This window comes from Passer domesticus, chromosome Z, assembly GCF_036417665.1.
Source record: "Passer domesticus isolate bPasDom1 chromosome Z, bPasDom1.hap1, whole genome shotgun sequence".
Classification (NCBI taxonomy): Eukaryota; Metazoa; Chordata; class Aves; order Passeriformes; family Passeridae; genus Passer; species Passer domesticus.
Genome location: NC_087512.1, coordinates 36,003,895 through 36,017,923, shown reverse-complemented (window position 1 = coordinate 36,017,923; position 14,029 = coordinate 36,003,895). Strand labels below are relative to the sequence as shown.

The window sequence follows — 14,029 nt, the reverse complement described above, 5'->3', positions numbered from 1 at the left end:
GTTACACCAGACTGCTGTAGACCACTATCTATTCTATAGCAGTCCATTGCTTTTTGGAAGGTTCATTCAGTCTTGATATTCATACAGACTGAATATCAAGAAATATGTGAAAAATACAAAATTGCTTTGAATCTGTAACACTTTGTATAATATTATGCCTCTGAATTTCCTAGAATTATGTAATTGACAACTTTGGTGAATTTGCATGTGAAAGCCAAGCAAAGTTGTATGGAATTTAAAAAAACATAGTAATTATGCTATCTTTCTTGTAGAATTACCTTGAACCTGTGTAAGTGGGGATGGAGTACATTTTTATATTTTGTCCCCTCTTTTCTGCCGATAATGCTTTTTTTTATTTCTGTTGTACTTCTCCCTACCCCATACCCCACTTCCTTCCCAAGTTTTCCTTTCTCTTTTCCTCAGTGAGATGATGGTGTCACTGTCTAGCATTCCTGTTGTTTCTCCCTGTTTATAGCTATCTTAATGACTTGGACCGCATAGCAGATTCCACCTATCTGCCAACCCAGCAGGATGTGCTCAGAGTTCGAGTCCCAACAACGGGGATCATTGAATATCCATTTGACTTACAAAGCGTCATTTTCAGGTAGGAAAAAAGTTTTAGCACCCACTTGTTTTGCTTCTTTTGTTTCCTTTTACATTAGCAATGCTGAGTAAGGATATTGATTTAAGCTACATAAAAAGCAATTCTTCTGTCTCTAAAATTTGACCTTGTTGAATTTTTCTTCATGTAATTTAGGAGCTCATGTTAAAGACGTCAGAAGGATCAAAGATAATTAGGTTTGTTATTTTTGAGAGTAGTTTTTACTGATAGAAAATCTGCAATTAATCTTTTCATACATATCAAAGTTTCAGTATATGTAATAATCTGAAAATACAACCATATGTCCTTGTCATTCATATAAATTATGGAATAAAAGGTTACCATTTGTTTAGTTGATTTTTAGAGATACACCACCCTACTTTAGTACAATTGTTTAAAAAATAACTAAGGAATTGTAATTACGAGTTAGACACCTGTGTTTACACTGAGACATAGGATGAAATGGTAATACACTGCAAGCAAACACTGAGTTTTGATATTGGCTGTCAAAGCCTTTAGTAGATACATATTGTTTTCTATTTGTCTGCTTAAAATGGGGCAGCTTTAACAAGTTGTGGATTTTCATTCTGTTATGTGGGGGATAAAAAGGTGGTCCAGCATCTGTTTTATGTTTTTTTCTGAATACATGGGGCATTCATTGCCGAATCTTTGCTCATGAGACCTTTATATCTCATCGTTCTGAGGAGTTTGAGATTCAGTACTTCTAATAGAGAAAACCCATCAGACTTAAAGCAAAGATGATTAACTGCTTATAAGAGATTCTATTAAATATCAATGGAATGGTGGAAAAAGCTATTAAGAAAACCAAACCAAACTGTGTTTTAAACTAAATTCTTGTATTTTGCTGTGTTTGTGGTTGGGTATTTATCTGCTAAGGTGTTCATGCAGTTGTTGTGGGTGTTAATTTTGCAGAATGGTGGATGTAGGAGGCCAACGATCAGAAAGAAGAAAATGGATACATTGCTTTGAAAATGTCACATCTATCATGTTCCTAGTAGCTCTTAGTGAATATGATCAAGTGCTTGTGGAGTCAGATAATGAGGTAAGCAACTGTCAGCAAAACCCATGACTTAAAAAAAATATAGTTTTACCAGTCCAGTCCCAGGTGTTTTCTAAATGCATCTACAAGCTATCATGCACAGCTGGGACCCAAAGGAGAAGCACTACAGGGGTCAAAGGTGAAGAAAGGTTCAATCTTCAAGTAGGGCTAAGCAGATCTGCTCCATAAAGGATTCAAAGAAGTCTTTATTTTGTGTTGAAGAGGAATACAATTGAACACAGGGAAATGTTTGTTGAGTTACTGTTATGAGCAGAGGCGCAATAATAGATGGTGTAAATGAAGACAAAATTTATCGATTCCTAAGGAACAGCCCCAGGGTAGCAAACTCCATTCCTTTGACTTAAAGCCCAAGGTGTATATTGAATTTTTATTTCAAAAAAACGAGAAGTAAGCAAGTGGGTGGGCTGAGGGTTCAAACAACATTATCCATTATTTTGAATGCAGCTTTGAATGAAGACTAAGGATTATTTTTTTATGTTGAAGGTATTTTTTTTCTCCTGAGCACTTCTTAAATTTACTCATTGAACTGTTAAGAATTTTACTCATTATCACTGTTCTGTGAAAATCTTTCAGCACATACTTTAAAAAGTTAGATGAAAAAAGGAGAGCATTCGACAATATCTTCTTCATGGCTGGATACAAATTGCACTGTTTAAGGCAGTGGTTGATGTAAAGTAAAACAGGTGTCCCTGGACAATCACATTTTGTATATTGAACTTCCTTCAGGATTTTTTTTAAACACATTGGAGCTCTGGAAATTTTTACATCTGTAGTGTTTTCATAAAACAAAACTATTGTTATGTGAATTGTATAATTACCTGTGACATTCAAAGCTGAATTTCCAGAAATTATGATGCAGTCTGCAACCACTTCAGCTCCTATAATTTTGGAAGCTACACACATTAATTAAAAAAGAGGAATCCATAAGGCTTGGTTTCTTTCAAGTCAAACTGGAAGTATCTGGTTCCGTCTTTTTCTGTTTGCATTATTCTTTTGTAGCCACAAAGTCAACACACAAATACTGAGCATTTTATTTATACAAATCAAAGCCAAATTTGTTGGAAGTTGCATAAAGAAAAACTAGTTATGATAATTTTCAAATACTATTCTAACTATCCAAAATAAGCTTCATGGAAGTCAAAACTTTCTTGCAGGTGGTTTTTACACCACACTACTGAACTATTTATATTTTTAACAACAGAGGAAAACTTCTGAACCTTTTTGATTTTAGTTTAAAATATATTCATGACTTTAATTCAAACCAATTTTTGTTTTAAGTTACACATGCAGTGTAACTTAAAGTTACAAATACAGTGTAACTTAAAGCCTAGTAGGCTTTCCAGCACACTTGGGTCAGTGTTACTCTAACTCTAGAAAGTATCTAGACAGTCTAAGAGCTGAGCACCAATCTGGGTGGCTTAAGTTTTGGCTTTCAGCAAACTTGTCACCTGTCTAGATTTTCTTGGTTTGCCAGAACACTGCCTTCTTCCCTTCTTTTTCTCTCCCCTGTATTGCAGGGGAGAGAAAAGATTGCAGTCCCAGAATTAATGGAAGAATATGTTTATTTATTCCGCGCAAAGCATAGTTTGTCTGAATGTGGATGTGGCAGAAATATGGCTTTAAATGTGTTTGTTGACACTTTGAATTAGGAAATCCAACCCGCAAAGCTATTTCTGTTCTTCACTGAGGTGTGACAACCTCAGGAGGGAAGACAGTGGTTTAACTTAAAGACTTGGTAACCAGCCAAGAGATACTTTTCACACTTAGCTTTAAATTGTGGAGCAGTTGAAATTGAAATTTTAGCACCAAAGTGGAGGGAGTGTGTGTGAATGTTCTACTTTCTTAATATGTATGCCATCAGTGTGATACTAGGATAGAATCTAATCATTCTTTAGGCTATGGCTCATATTGAAATTAAAATATCTGACTTGACAATTTACATTTCTGCTATTTCCTTTTCATTGCTGTCATGGCCTGATTAAACCACAGTTTTTGTAAGGTGGCCTACTTTCTTTTTCTAATTAGTCCACTGCATATTGCCTGAAGTCTCATTTCCTGTAGTACATTTTTACAAATAAAAGTGTAGTGTTTAATCATTTATGTCATCCTTTTTAGTTAATACAGTTTTTCATTAATATAATTTTAATGAGTAAATAGAAATCTTTAAAAAGTACTATTTTCTATTTGAGGGGGTGAAGGGGGAGATGGTGGTTATATTCTTTATTTCCTCATTAGGAAATAAAGACTCTTTGTTTCAAAATGTAGTGCCTGATGGATGGTCAGTTGTATATCTGTATGTGTCCTTATTTACCTTAATCAAGAGAAATACATTTGGATTATAAATCAGATGAGGTTACACTTAGTTGGGAGTCTTTGTTAGTGTCTCTCACTAGATAGATATTGAAATGGTGCTGGGAACTGGTTCTATTTTCATGCCCTTGAAGGAGTTCAGAATTAAAAGTTCTGGGAAATTTAACTCTTGTATAAGGGGACATACATATTAAATAAGACCAGAGTTCAGACTGCCTGTTATTCAGAGACAGGATGACTTCTAAATGACACATCCATGAAATTGCACTCCCATGACGAATACCTGAAGAGTTGTGAGCTTCAGTCCTCAACATAACCACGCCTGGCTGTCCAACTGTATTTTAGCTATGATTTCTCTAACAGGTGATACTCAGATAGCATTTCTTTTAAGTGTGTTCCTAGATTGTAGATTACTTGATTTATGTGCATAAATACAGAACAGGAAGAGTCAGGATGGTATACTTTAACACATTCTGCAAAAATTTCAGCTGATGTACAGTCATGAAATATTTCTAACAAACACAAAGGAGGGATAGCTAACTCTTCCAAATTCTGCCCTTAATAAAATAGAAAGTCTGTGTAGATTCATTGCTGAAAATGAGGACAAAATTTGAACCAGAGGATAGAACATACCAATTACATTAATAGTACTGTAAATTAAGTAAATATTCCATCAGTCTGATGTGATATGACAAAGGACAACATGCTATAAATTAAATTATTAGATGTTCGACCTTTTCAGTTTTTCAGAAAACTGTAATAGGATTAAAGGTGAGATTAAAAAATGAAGGAATCATCTCTCTATTAAATGGATTTATGATATATTATGTCTTGTGGCTCACACTCTAGCTCTGAATTATGCCAGCAAATCTGGAGAAATTGGCCATTTTATCAAATGGTACAGTTTAGAACTTTTTCTTGTGTTTAAAATCAACTTATGTGTTTAAATAAAGTGAGGGGTTTTTTTAGACTTCCAGGATCTAAAATTTGAATGAATATTTTTTAGAGATAGCTTCTTTCAACATATCAAATCTCAGCGTCTCAGTGCAATAATTAGAAAAATGAGTTCCAGCTTTGTAAGACAACCATAACCACTTGCAGTTATGGAAGAGCTAGAGACATAACAGTATATGTGTAAAATGAAGTTTATGAAAAAGTGAGTATCATTACCTTTGCACATCTAATTAAGTACTTAGAAACAGCAAAATAGAGAACAGTGTTTATGGAAGCTTGTAGATATTTATTAGCGCACTAAAAGTCTTAAGGTATATAAGATTTCATATAGTTTGTATCGCTCTGTGGTGGTTATGTAAACATTTTTATTTTTCTAGGGTTCTCAGATCAAAACCAGAAAAGATGGAATATAATTTCCTCAATTCAGCTAAATTAATTAATTAATAGCCTAAGTGAAAATTTGAAATTTTCTAAATTATCAGAAAGTAAATGCTGTCTTTCCTGAGAAGTGCTGTCTTTTCTTCAGAAGCTGCAAAGCAACAGAGGCATTGGACAGCATGAAGTATGCATTGATAAAAGATTATTTTTATATGCAAGTCATTATGAGTATTCTGAACATTGCCCAAAATATATTGGGGGAAAATGCCAGTTTAGATTATTCTCATCAGAGATAATACATTTTGATTAAATTGAAAAATGTTAAATTCTTGCAGGATTGGAGGGAAATTTTAACTCTCCTTGATAAGAGGAGATTGTTGTTTGGTAGATTACTGTACCTTTTAAAAAATACCTTTTGTTTTAAAACCCTTTTTAAAGTTCGTAATGTGTCTTAAGAAATTACATTTGATTTAGCTGAAGCCAAAATTGGTAATTTTAACATCATAATGTCATGGAATTTATCTTAAAACAGTAGCACCTTCCCTTTTATCATCAAACTGTCACTCAATTTTCATTGAAGCTTTATTAAAAGTACCATCTGCTTATAATCCATGTATTTATATATTTTATCTCAGATTACAGTTACTGTGGAAAAGGCTTGCAATGTATGTAGCAGGCAGGAATGGCTTAAGAATTCTGAGATTTTAAAATAACAGGAAAATTGATTTTTTTTTTACTTAAGAAATCCTAGACACATCATCCTAGAGGTCTTTTCCAACCTAAAACATTCTATGATTCTGTGCCTTCAAGCTGTGCCTAATATTGCCATTACTTCCTGCCTGTTCTCCTTTCACACATCTTAAGGTGTTTTCTAGGATCTGTCTCTTCTGAGAGCTTTACAAATGCTGTATTGCTCAATGGACATTAAAAAAAATGGTGCCATAAAGATAATTTCTCTGTCTTTTGTCCACTGGCTTTCACTTCCTTACAATGTGGTTTGTCTGCTTTAAGGACTTGCATCATCTCACCTGGTATGGTAACCAGATTGACTCTTTTTTGTTCCAGTCTTGATCAGTCCCTTTTGAAATATTCTAACATGGATTTTTGCATGAGATACAATTATCTTCATTCAGAACTGAAGGAGTTCCTCAGGAACTTGTCTGAACCTTCTCCATCGTGCTGCAGTATGACATACAATGGTGTAGCAGTCAGGTGTGTGAAGACTGCTGCTTGCACTGCTTGAGAATTCTGCTGCTGTAACTTTAAGCTCTCTCATTCTGTCCTCAGCATCCCATTGTCTTACAGCTTTTAATCCTGATCTTACAGACTTCCAAAGCAGTGGCTGTTACTTAAAAAGTGCAGCCGTGATCCTCTATCAAGTCTTCCAGGTTTCTGAAATGTAGAATAGCAGGCTCATTTGCCAGTACCAGATGTTTATGTGGCACTAGCAGTAAGAAGGCGTAATTTTGTAATTTGAGATGTGAGCAGAACCAGTAGGTCTGGAGATGACTTTAGCAACATTTCCAATAGCCATTGCACATATCTTTCAGGAATTCAGGGGGTCTCAGACAAGCTAGATCATCTATATCTCTGGAACATGATAGATGAAAAAAAGGACCATCAACTGAGTCTTTCATGGAAGCAGTGTGGAGCTAAATATTCCAGGAAGAAAGTTGCTCTTAAAAATGTCTTGTCCAAAACATTACCAACAGGGGATCATTAAAGTGACTTAACAGTCTGTAAATACAGTGGCCATCAGTAAAACTGTTTCTGATTTGTTGTTCCTATATCATGAGGGCTGAAAGCAGAATTGTTTGTTTAGAGAGGTAGGATCTCCATCCTGAAGAGAGATGTTCAAAGCTTGTCTGAACACAACCATGAGTAAAATGAAATGAAGACCAAGTTTTCCTGCAGGGAGCAAGGAGTTGTACCTGATGACTTCCATATGTACAGATCCACTCCAATGTAATTTCTTCTTTGATTCTAGAAAAAGAATTGTATGACTTGTGAGAGGAGCAGTTTTTTCTTTGTTTCCTTGGTGAGCATCTTCGCAGTCATGTCGTAAGGTTTTTCCATAACTTCTTTAATACCCCTGAAGAACCCCGCTTTATTTGACAATGGATATCTGCATTAATGCAGTTACCTTCACAATACTTAATTTACACTGAAGAACTGTCTTGCAATTTTATCAGATGGAGGCAGAACAGGATATTAAGAAAATTAGGGCTTCAGTATCTCAGCCACAACTACAAATTGAAACTGAACAAACTTTGTAGAGTGGTTTTCTGCGATGTTTTTGTGCTCCAAGTAACTGAATAAAGGCACTTTTGATTGATCGAAAAAAAGGTTCTTTTGATTGATGGAAAAATCTGTTGTTTGTAGATTGCACAACAGAGAGAGGGTCAAGGTTGCTTGGTTTGTTAAAAAATACTGCAGTTAAAATCTAATTTATTAAAAATTATTAAATTTTTATTAATATGATTACATGAAACCTAGAGCTTACAGCTTAAATTTTAAATCCAAACAAAAATACATCTGCAAAACAGATGAGCCAAGACAGAACTTGTGTAGCGTTAATTTGTGTAATACATTAACAGGTGACAAATTGATACAGGGTTCCAGTCACACTTTGTTCTGAGGTGCGCAAAAATAAGAAATGGCATGAGGCTGCACAGTTCAGAGTCTGTTTACTCTTCAAAGAGGCAATTATCTGAACAACATATTTTTTCATGAGAAATCTCATGCTATTCACATCTGAGCATGCTTCTACTTCTCTTCCAGCACTGTGTTACTTATTCAGAGGTTAGTCATACATGGCTTAGCATGAAGGCTGAAAGAAAACAATTCTGAGATCAGAGGACTTCACTCTTTCTACATCATAAATAAATGTAATGCTTCATTTGGCTGGTTTTTTCATCAACAGCCAACAATCCAGAACAATTGAGCATATGGCAGAGGGATAATGCAAACTCTCAGTTAGAACTAAATCCTCAAATAGTCTTCATACTTATTTAATTATTTTTTTCCCATGGGAAATCAAATCTCCAGAATTGATTATTTATTTGGAAACTTGAGAAAATAGCACGTTAACTACCTGTCAAACCTCATTGCTGGATGTATTGTATCTCTGTACCTGTCCACACAAATGCATATTTATTTTTGGCTTGTGGATAAAGGACCTTTTGAATGTAAACTGTCAGTGCTGGGAAAGATTTTCATTAGGAAGAGTCAGAGCTCCTCATTTGTTCAAGTGGGTGGTTCGTAATGGAAGTAGGGGAGGTTGGATGATAATGAACTGGCATACACAGGCTGCCAGAAATGTTGCTTGTATATGTTGCTACTGGCAAAGATGTGACTGGTTTTTTTTTTCTTCTTCTTTTTTTTTTCCTCTGAATAGCAAGTGTCAGAACTGTCCAGAAAAGAGGTTTTTTTATCAGGGACAATTTGATTTTAAAATATTTTCACTTATTTTTCGAAAATATATGTAGGTATTATAAAAATAGCCAATTTTGGCATTAACATTTTATCATGAAAATTAATTTAAGAGTCATTTTTGCATTTAGAAATACTTGACAGCAATACTTGAAGCATGTTTTATGACTACTTTATTTATAGACCATTTTTGCTTTGGACAGTGTTTTTGGGTTTTGATGGTTGTTGGACATGTTGATTCAGTGGATTTCAGCTATCACTTGCTTAATCTGTGTCTCTGCTGGGTACATGAAATTGCCATGTACTTTCAAGTGCAGTTTTGCAAATTCAGTTTGATAGAGAGTTGAGAGTTCTTCTTCCGGGTGATTTAAAAATACAGTTCTTATCTGCAGAGATGTCTTCCCAGTCCTCTACCAGAAGCTGTTTTTTTCAGGCTAGTTTACAGAAAGACTGAAGACAGTGAACAAAATAAAGGAATTACTCCTAAGCTCTGTTTGAAATGGCCTCTGACTGCATTTGTGTTACTCATCCAAATATTTGTACAACCATTGCAGTTTTTACTTAGATGACTAGTTACAGCAGTAGAGCTACAAGATTATACTTCATACTGGTGGCAAAAATGTGAAGCACTTCCCATTTTGATAGTGTATTTACTTTTTTATATAGTGGAGAACTCTGCACATGCCTCCCACTCCCTCATTTCCTCTAGGTTTTGCATAGCAGCTTCATTAAGTTTTTAGCCAAGAAATATACTGTAGGTCTTTCTGTACAGCTTGACATTGCTTCTGTGAAAATAATTGCTGGAGGTCTTAGTTGGATAATAGAAATATTCCAAGTTAATACAGAATTGAACATAAAAACATTACAATGAAAGGTTTTGTCAACCAAAATAATAGAGTCCATGACAGTGACACTAACCTTCTAAAATACTAACCTCTGCTTTTTCTGAAGCTCTCTTGCATCAGTATCTCATTTTCTACTGTATAATCTCTGAATGCCATCTGATTTAAATAAGCATTTTTGCCAGCATACACAAGTTACATGCACAAGTTGCTTACTGAAAAATGTATGTTTGTTTATCTCCTTGCCTTCTTCTCTCTCACTGCATTCCAACAAAATGTAGTTCCTCAGAATATGTGGAATCCTAATTTTTTTTAACAGACACTGCTTGAATTGCTAACATTATTTTAAAGAGAAAAATAATTACTACATTTTTCACTCGGTGTGTGAGTTACAGTATGCCCACTAGATGCCACTCTAGATAGTCATAAAGACAATAATGGGTGAAACTCCACTAGTGCTTCTCTATTGTTTCAGATTAATATTTTACTGAGTGTTTTCTGTCAAAGCACTGCTTGTTAGCTGGGAAATGCTGCTTTCCCTTCACTGGGTACTAGCTGATACAGCTTTTAAATGCTATTTTAACACTCTTGCAGGTATTCTTCAGGTTCTGACAGTTGAATGCTTATAAATTACCTCAGTTTTGTTATATCTGTAGTTGTAGGAGTAATTGCATTTTTCCAGAGCAACAGATAGCAATGAGAATTTCAGTATTTACATCCAAACTAGAAATCTATCATTTTAATAGGAAAATTGAAAGTGTACATATAAAAATAAAATAGGAAGGAAGTATACTACTTTTTAATCCATTAAAATTTAAGAAAGAGTAGGTTTGCATTTGGATAAAAATGTGGGAAAACATGGTTTATGCTTCTGCTTGTATTTGTGCTAATGTTTAATGGTTGTACAAAAAACTTTCCAGCATAAAATCTTTTCTATAAGAGGTACATGATAGAAAGAAATTCCATTTTATTTTTGTTTCATAAAAACGTGTCTAGTCATAAAATTGGACAGTCATGTAATTCATTAGTAAGTACAGTGTTTTTTCTTGATATTCATTTAAATATTACGATAACTTTGTCCAAGATTATGTAACCTGTTTTTAGTTAACAAATTCACTACTGGAGTATGTCTGCTTACTCTGTTTCATAATGATATTTTTACACTGAACTGGCAACTTTGTCAGGTTGTATGGTAGGTGGAGAATTTTATACTGGCATCTGTATAACCTAACAAGAAAAATAGAGGAACAGCTGGTGATATCAATATGTTTTTATGTAATTTGGAATTGACTGCAGACAAAACTGAGCAGGGACGTTGCCGAGGCCAGCAGATCTTTAGGGATGGTGAAAACAGTAATCCTGCTGCTCGTTTTCCATGTGTCAAGCCAGGGAGACTGTGATGAGCTGTTGCTGCTGTTGAAGGTTGGCTTCACTGCTGACATTGGCTGTCAGCTACTGAGAAAGCCTTGAGCCACATCCAGCTGCACATTTCTGTATGTTACTTATTCAAGTTTCTATCTGCAGCATTTTTTGTTGAAGCTGAAATAAGATTTTTCTGGAAACAATGTGGTGAGATGAGCTGTTCATAAAAGGAGAGAGATTAAGTACTTGGAAAAACTAGTAAATATTGCCTGCTCCCCATTGTTGCTGGTTTTTGATTTATTTTTTGTTGTTGTATTTTAGGGGGTGGTTGGTTGGTTGATCGGTTAGTTAGTTGGTTGGTTGTGGTTTTTGGGGGGGGGGGGAGTTGTTTTGGGTTTGGTTGGTTTGTTTGTTTGTTTGAAGAGCCACACTGTCTTTCTTGGTTTGGCAAAGCTTCCTTCATGATGCGTCTGACAGAAGGTCAGATCCCCAATGCTGGTCTCTTTCCATACTCCTTGTAATCCTTTCCCTACTTCCAGTGAAAATAGGGTAACATGAAACTATCTTTTATACAAGAAACAGTGTATCCTGTTAAAGAAAGGCTTTTTTTCAGAACAACAGTTCAACTGTATGATCTTGTGATTAATTAAACTGATAAAAATTATTATGGCACATACATTCAGTAAAGAAAAAGAGTAAGCATGCAAAGGAGTGAGCTATCATTAGAAACAGAAAACCAGTTTAAGACAAATTTTAGAGGATAATAGGCAGTATTGGAGGAATTTACTCTGGCATAAAAATTGGTTTTATCTGCTGTGTAATGGGTGAACCATAAAACCGTAAAAGTTGAATTGCCCTTAGTAATTGGGTGAACGGAGAGATGAAAGACAGCAGAAAGTTAAGCAGAGATTGATAAGTCAAAAGTTAATCACTTCAAATTTCTTTTTAATCAGTCAATCATAGTAAACTAATGAAACCATTATAGCATTTTAATCTGTTATGGCAAACTGTATTTCTTTATACAGGCAGATAAAATTTACTTGAAAATCTCTAGGCCATTTTCCAATTTCTACAAAATATCTGCAGCCTACAGATACAAATGACAACATATCAAAATATCAGTTTACTATCCTTAACACAATTTGCTTCGATTGCCCATTGAAATAATTCGCAAAGGGTTTATAAATACAATTTCATGGTCACCTAATCTGTTGGGAAAAGCATGAAGGGCCCAGAGCCAATGTCCTGTGAAGACAGTGTGAGAGACCTGAGCTTGTTTAGTCTAGTGAAGAAGACACTAATACTTGCCAACAAGTATTTCTGGAGTTGCAGGTGTGCCATGGAACTAAACTTTTTGAGTGGACCATATAACAGATATAATTATACTGGGTGGTTCCCATTGCCTTTTCTTAAGGTCTTGTTCAGGGAAGAAGTCTAGATAGAATGTTGAGAAGAAAATACCACCTTATTAACAGTTTGTCTAAGGAGTTATGTTTTATGCTGAGCTGTGTTGACATTAGAGTTTCTTTCCTCTCAGAGTGAAATCCTGGCACTGTTGAAATCAATATGAGTCATGACATCTGACTGCATGAAAGCAAATGTTTTATTACTCTGCATTAGTTTCTCAATATATAAATTCAGTTATTTATTTTCATGCAGTACAACAACATGCAACAAAGTTTAACAGACCAAATTATCAGGTTTTACTACAAAATTGAGTTAGTTTACTATTTGTTTTTTGTTTTCCTTTTTTGTTTTATGTTTGTTTGGGGTTTTTCAAGTTTCCATTCATGTTTATGTTTGCCTCTCTAAAGTGCAAATTAATGGAAGTAAATATACCTTATGGCAAAACTTTCTGAGTTATCTGGCAGATTATTGTATGGCTCAGCAACAGCAGAATCTGCAGGACTCGTGTTCTTGTCATTCTCTGGAGCCCCATTTGGTGGTGAAACAGCCTTTTCAGGGGGCTGCAGCTTTAAATAATAATAATAGTAAAAGGTGTAAGTTTGTTCCTGTCTTACAAACCATATTTGCTCTGGCTCTGTATTAACCACATCAAGTCAGCCTTACAGTTCAGAACTAATCTAATTGTAACATTATTCTAAAATGACAAATGTTTTACAAATAGAAATAACTGTAGGCTTTGCTAGTATGTCAGCTATAATGCAAAGTGGTTTCAGGAGCAGCTAAGGGGTTAAAGGCTAATCCAATGGCATTGTCACCAAAAATCAATAAAAGCAAATAATTCTTCATCCAACAACAACGCTAGAAACAAAGTTAACCATTTATATTTTTTTTTAAATTCAATGTTATAAACCTTTGATGTTGACAAAATATTCTCCGGTTTTAAATTTACTTGCAATTATTTTAAGCTGATCTCTAAGAATTGTTGAACTCTGTATTCAAAATTTGGAAATGCGAGTAAAATAAGTGATGTTATTAAACCTTGAATTGTTTGTCTTGTGTTGTTGTGTATGTCTCTACCATGAGTGACTTGCATTTCAATGACCACCAGTGTGTTGGCTGATTGTAACTGCATATTCAGATTTAGCAAATGTTCCTGCTACAACTTTCATGTTCATGACTAGTGTTTTAAAGAATACTTACACTTAACAAGCTGAATTTGCAAAAGGAAGATGCCTGACTATTTAATTTACTATTTGCGTATTACTTTTAAATTAATTAATTAATTGGATCTTATATATTGTAGGAAAGTGCAAAACAAGAAATGGATCCTTTTGCCAAATGGAGTGAAAGTGCATGAATTTATTAAAAAAAAAAAAATAAATCTCATGACCGCTAAAATTCTGCTCTCTTTTTTTATTCCAGAATCGAATGGAAGAAAGCAAAGCACTCTTTAGGACAATTATCACATATCCCTGGTTCCAGAACTCTTCAGTTATTCTGTTCTTAAATAAAAAAGATCTACTAGAGGAGAAAATTATGTACTCCCATCTAGTTGATTATTTTCCAGAGTATGACGGTAAGTATAATGACATGCTGTGCTTACACTGTACTACTGGCAAATTGTGCTAGCCCTGACCAAACGCTAGACAGATAGATCCTTCG

General features: G+C 34.7%; 1 protein-coding gene across 5 annotated transcripts in view; it reads left to right on the top strand.

Annotated features, from left to right (window-relative positions):
* Positions 1-14,029, top strand: part of LOC135291198 (guanine nucleotide-binding protein G(q) subunit alpha-like) — a 118,458-nt gene that overhangs the window by 92,641 nt on the left and 11,788 nt on the right. For all 5 annotated transcript variants that reach the window (XM_064405218.1, XM_064405219.1, XM_064405222.1 and 2 more), the window contains exons 4-6: positions 476-604; positions 1,535-1,664; positions 13,790-13,943. In XM_064405218.1, the coding sequence (XP_064261288.1) occupies positions 476-604; positions 1,535-1,664; positions 13,790-13,943 (413 nt within the window). The remainder of the gene's footprint in view (positions 1-475; positions 605-1,534; positions 1,665-13,789; positions 13,944-14,029) is intronic.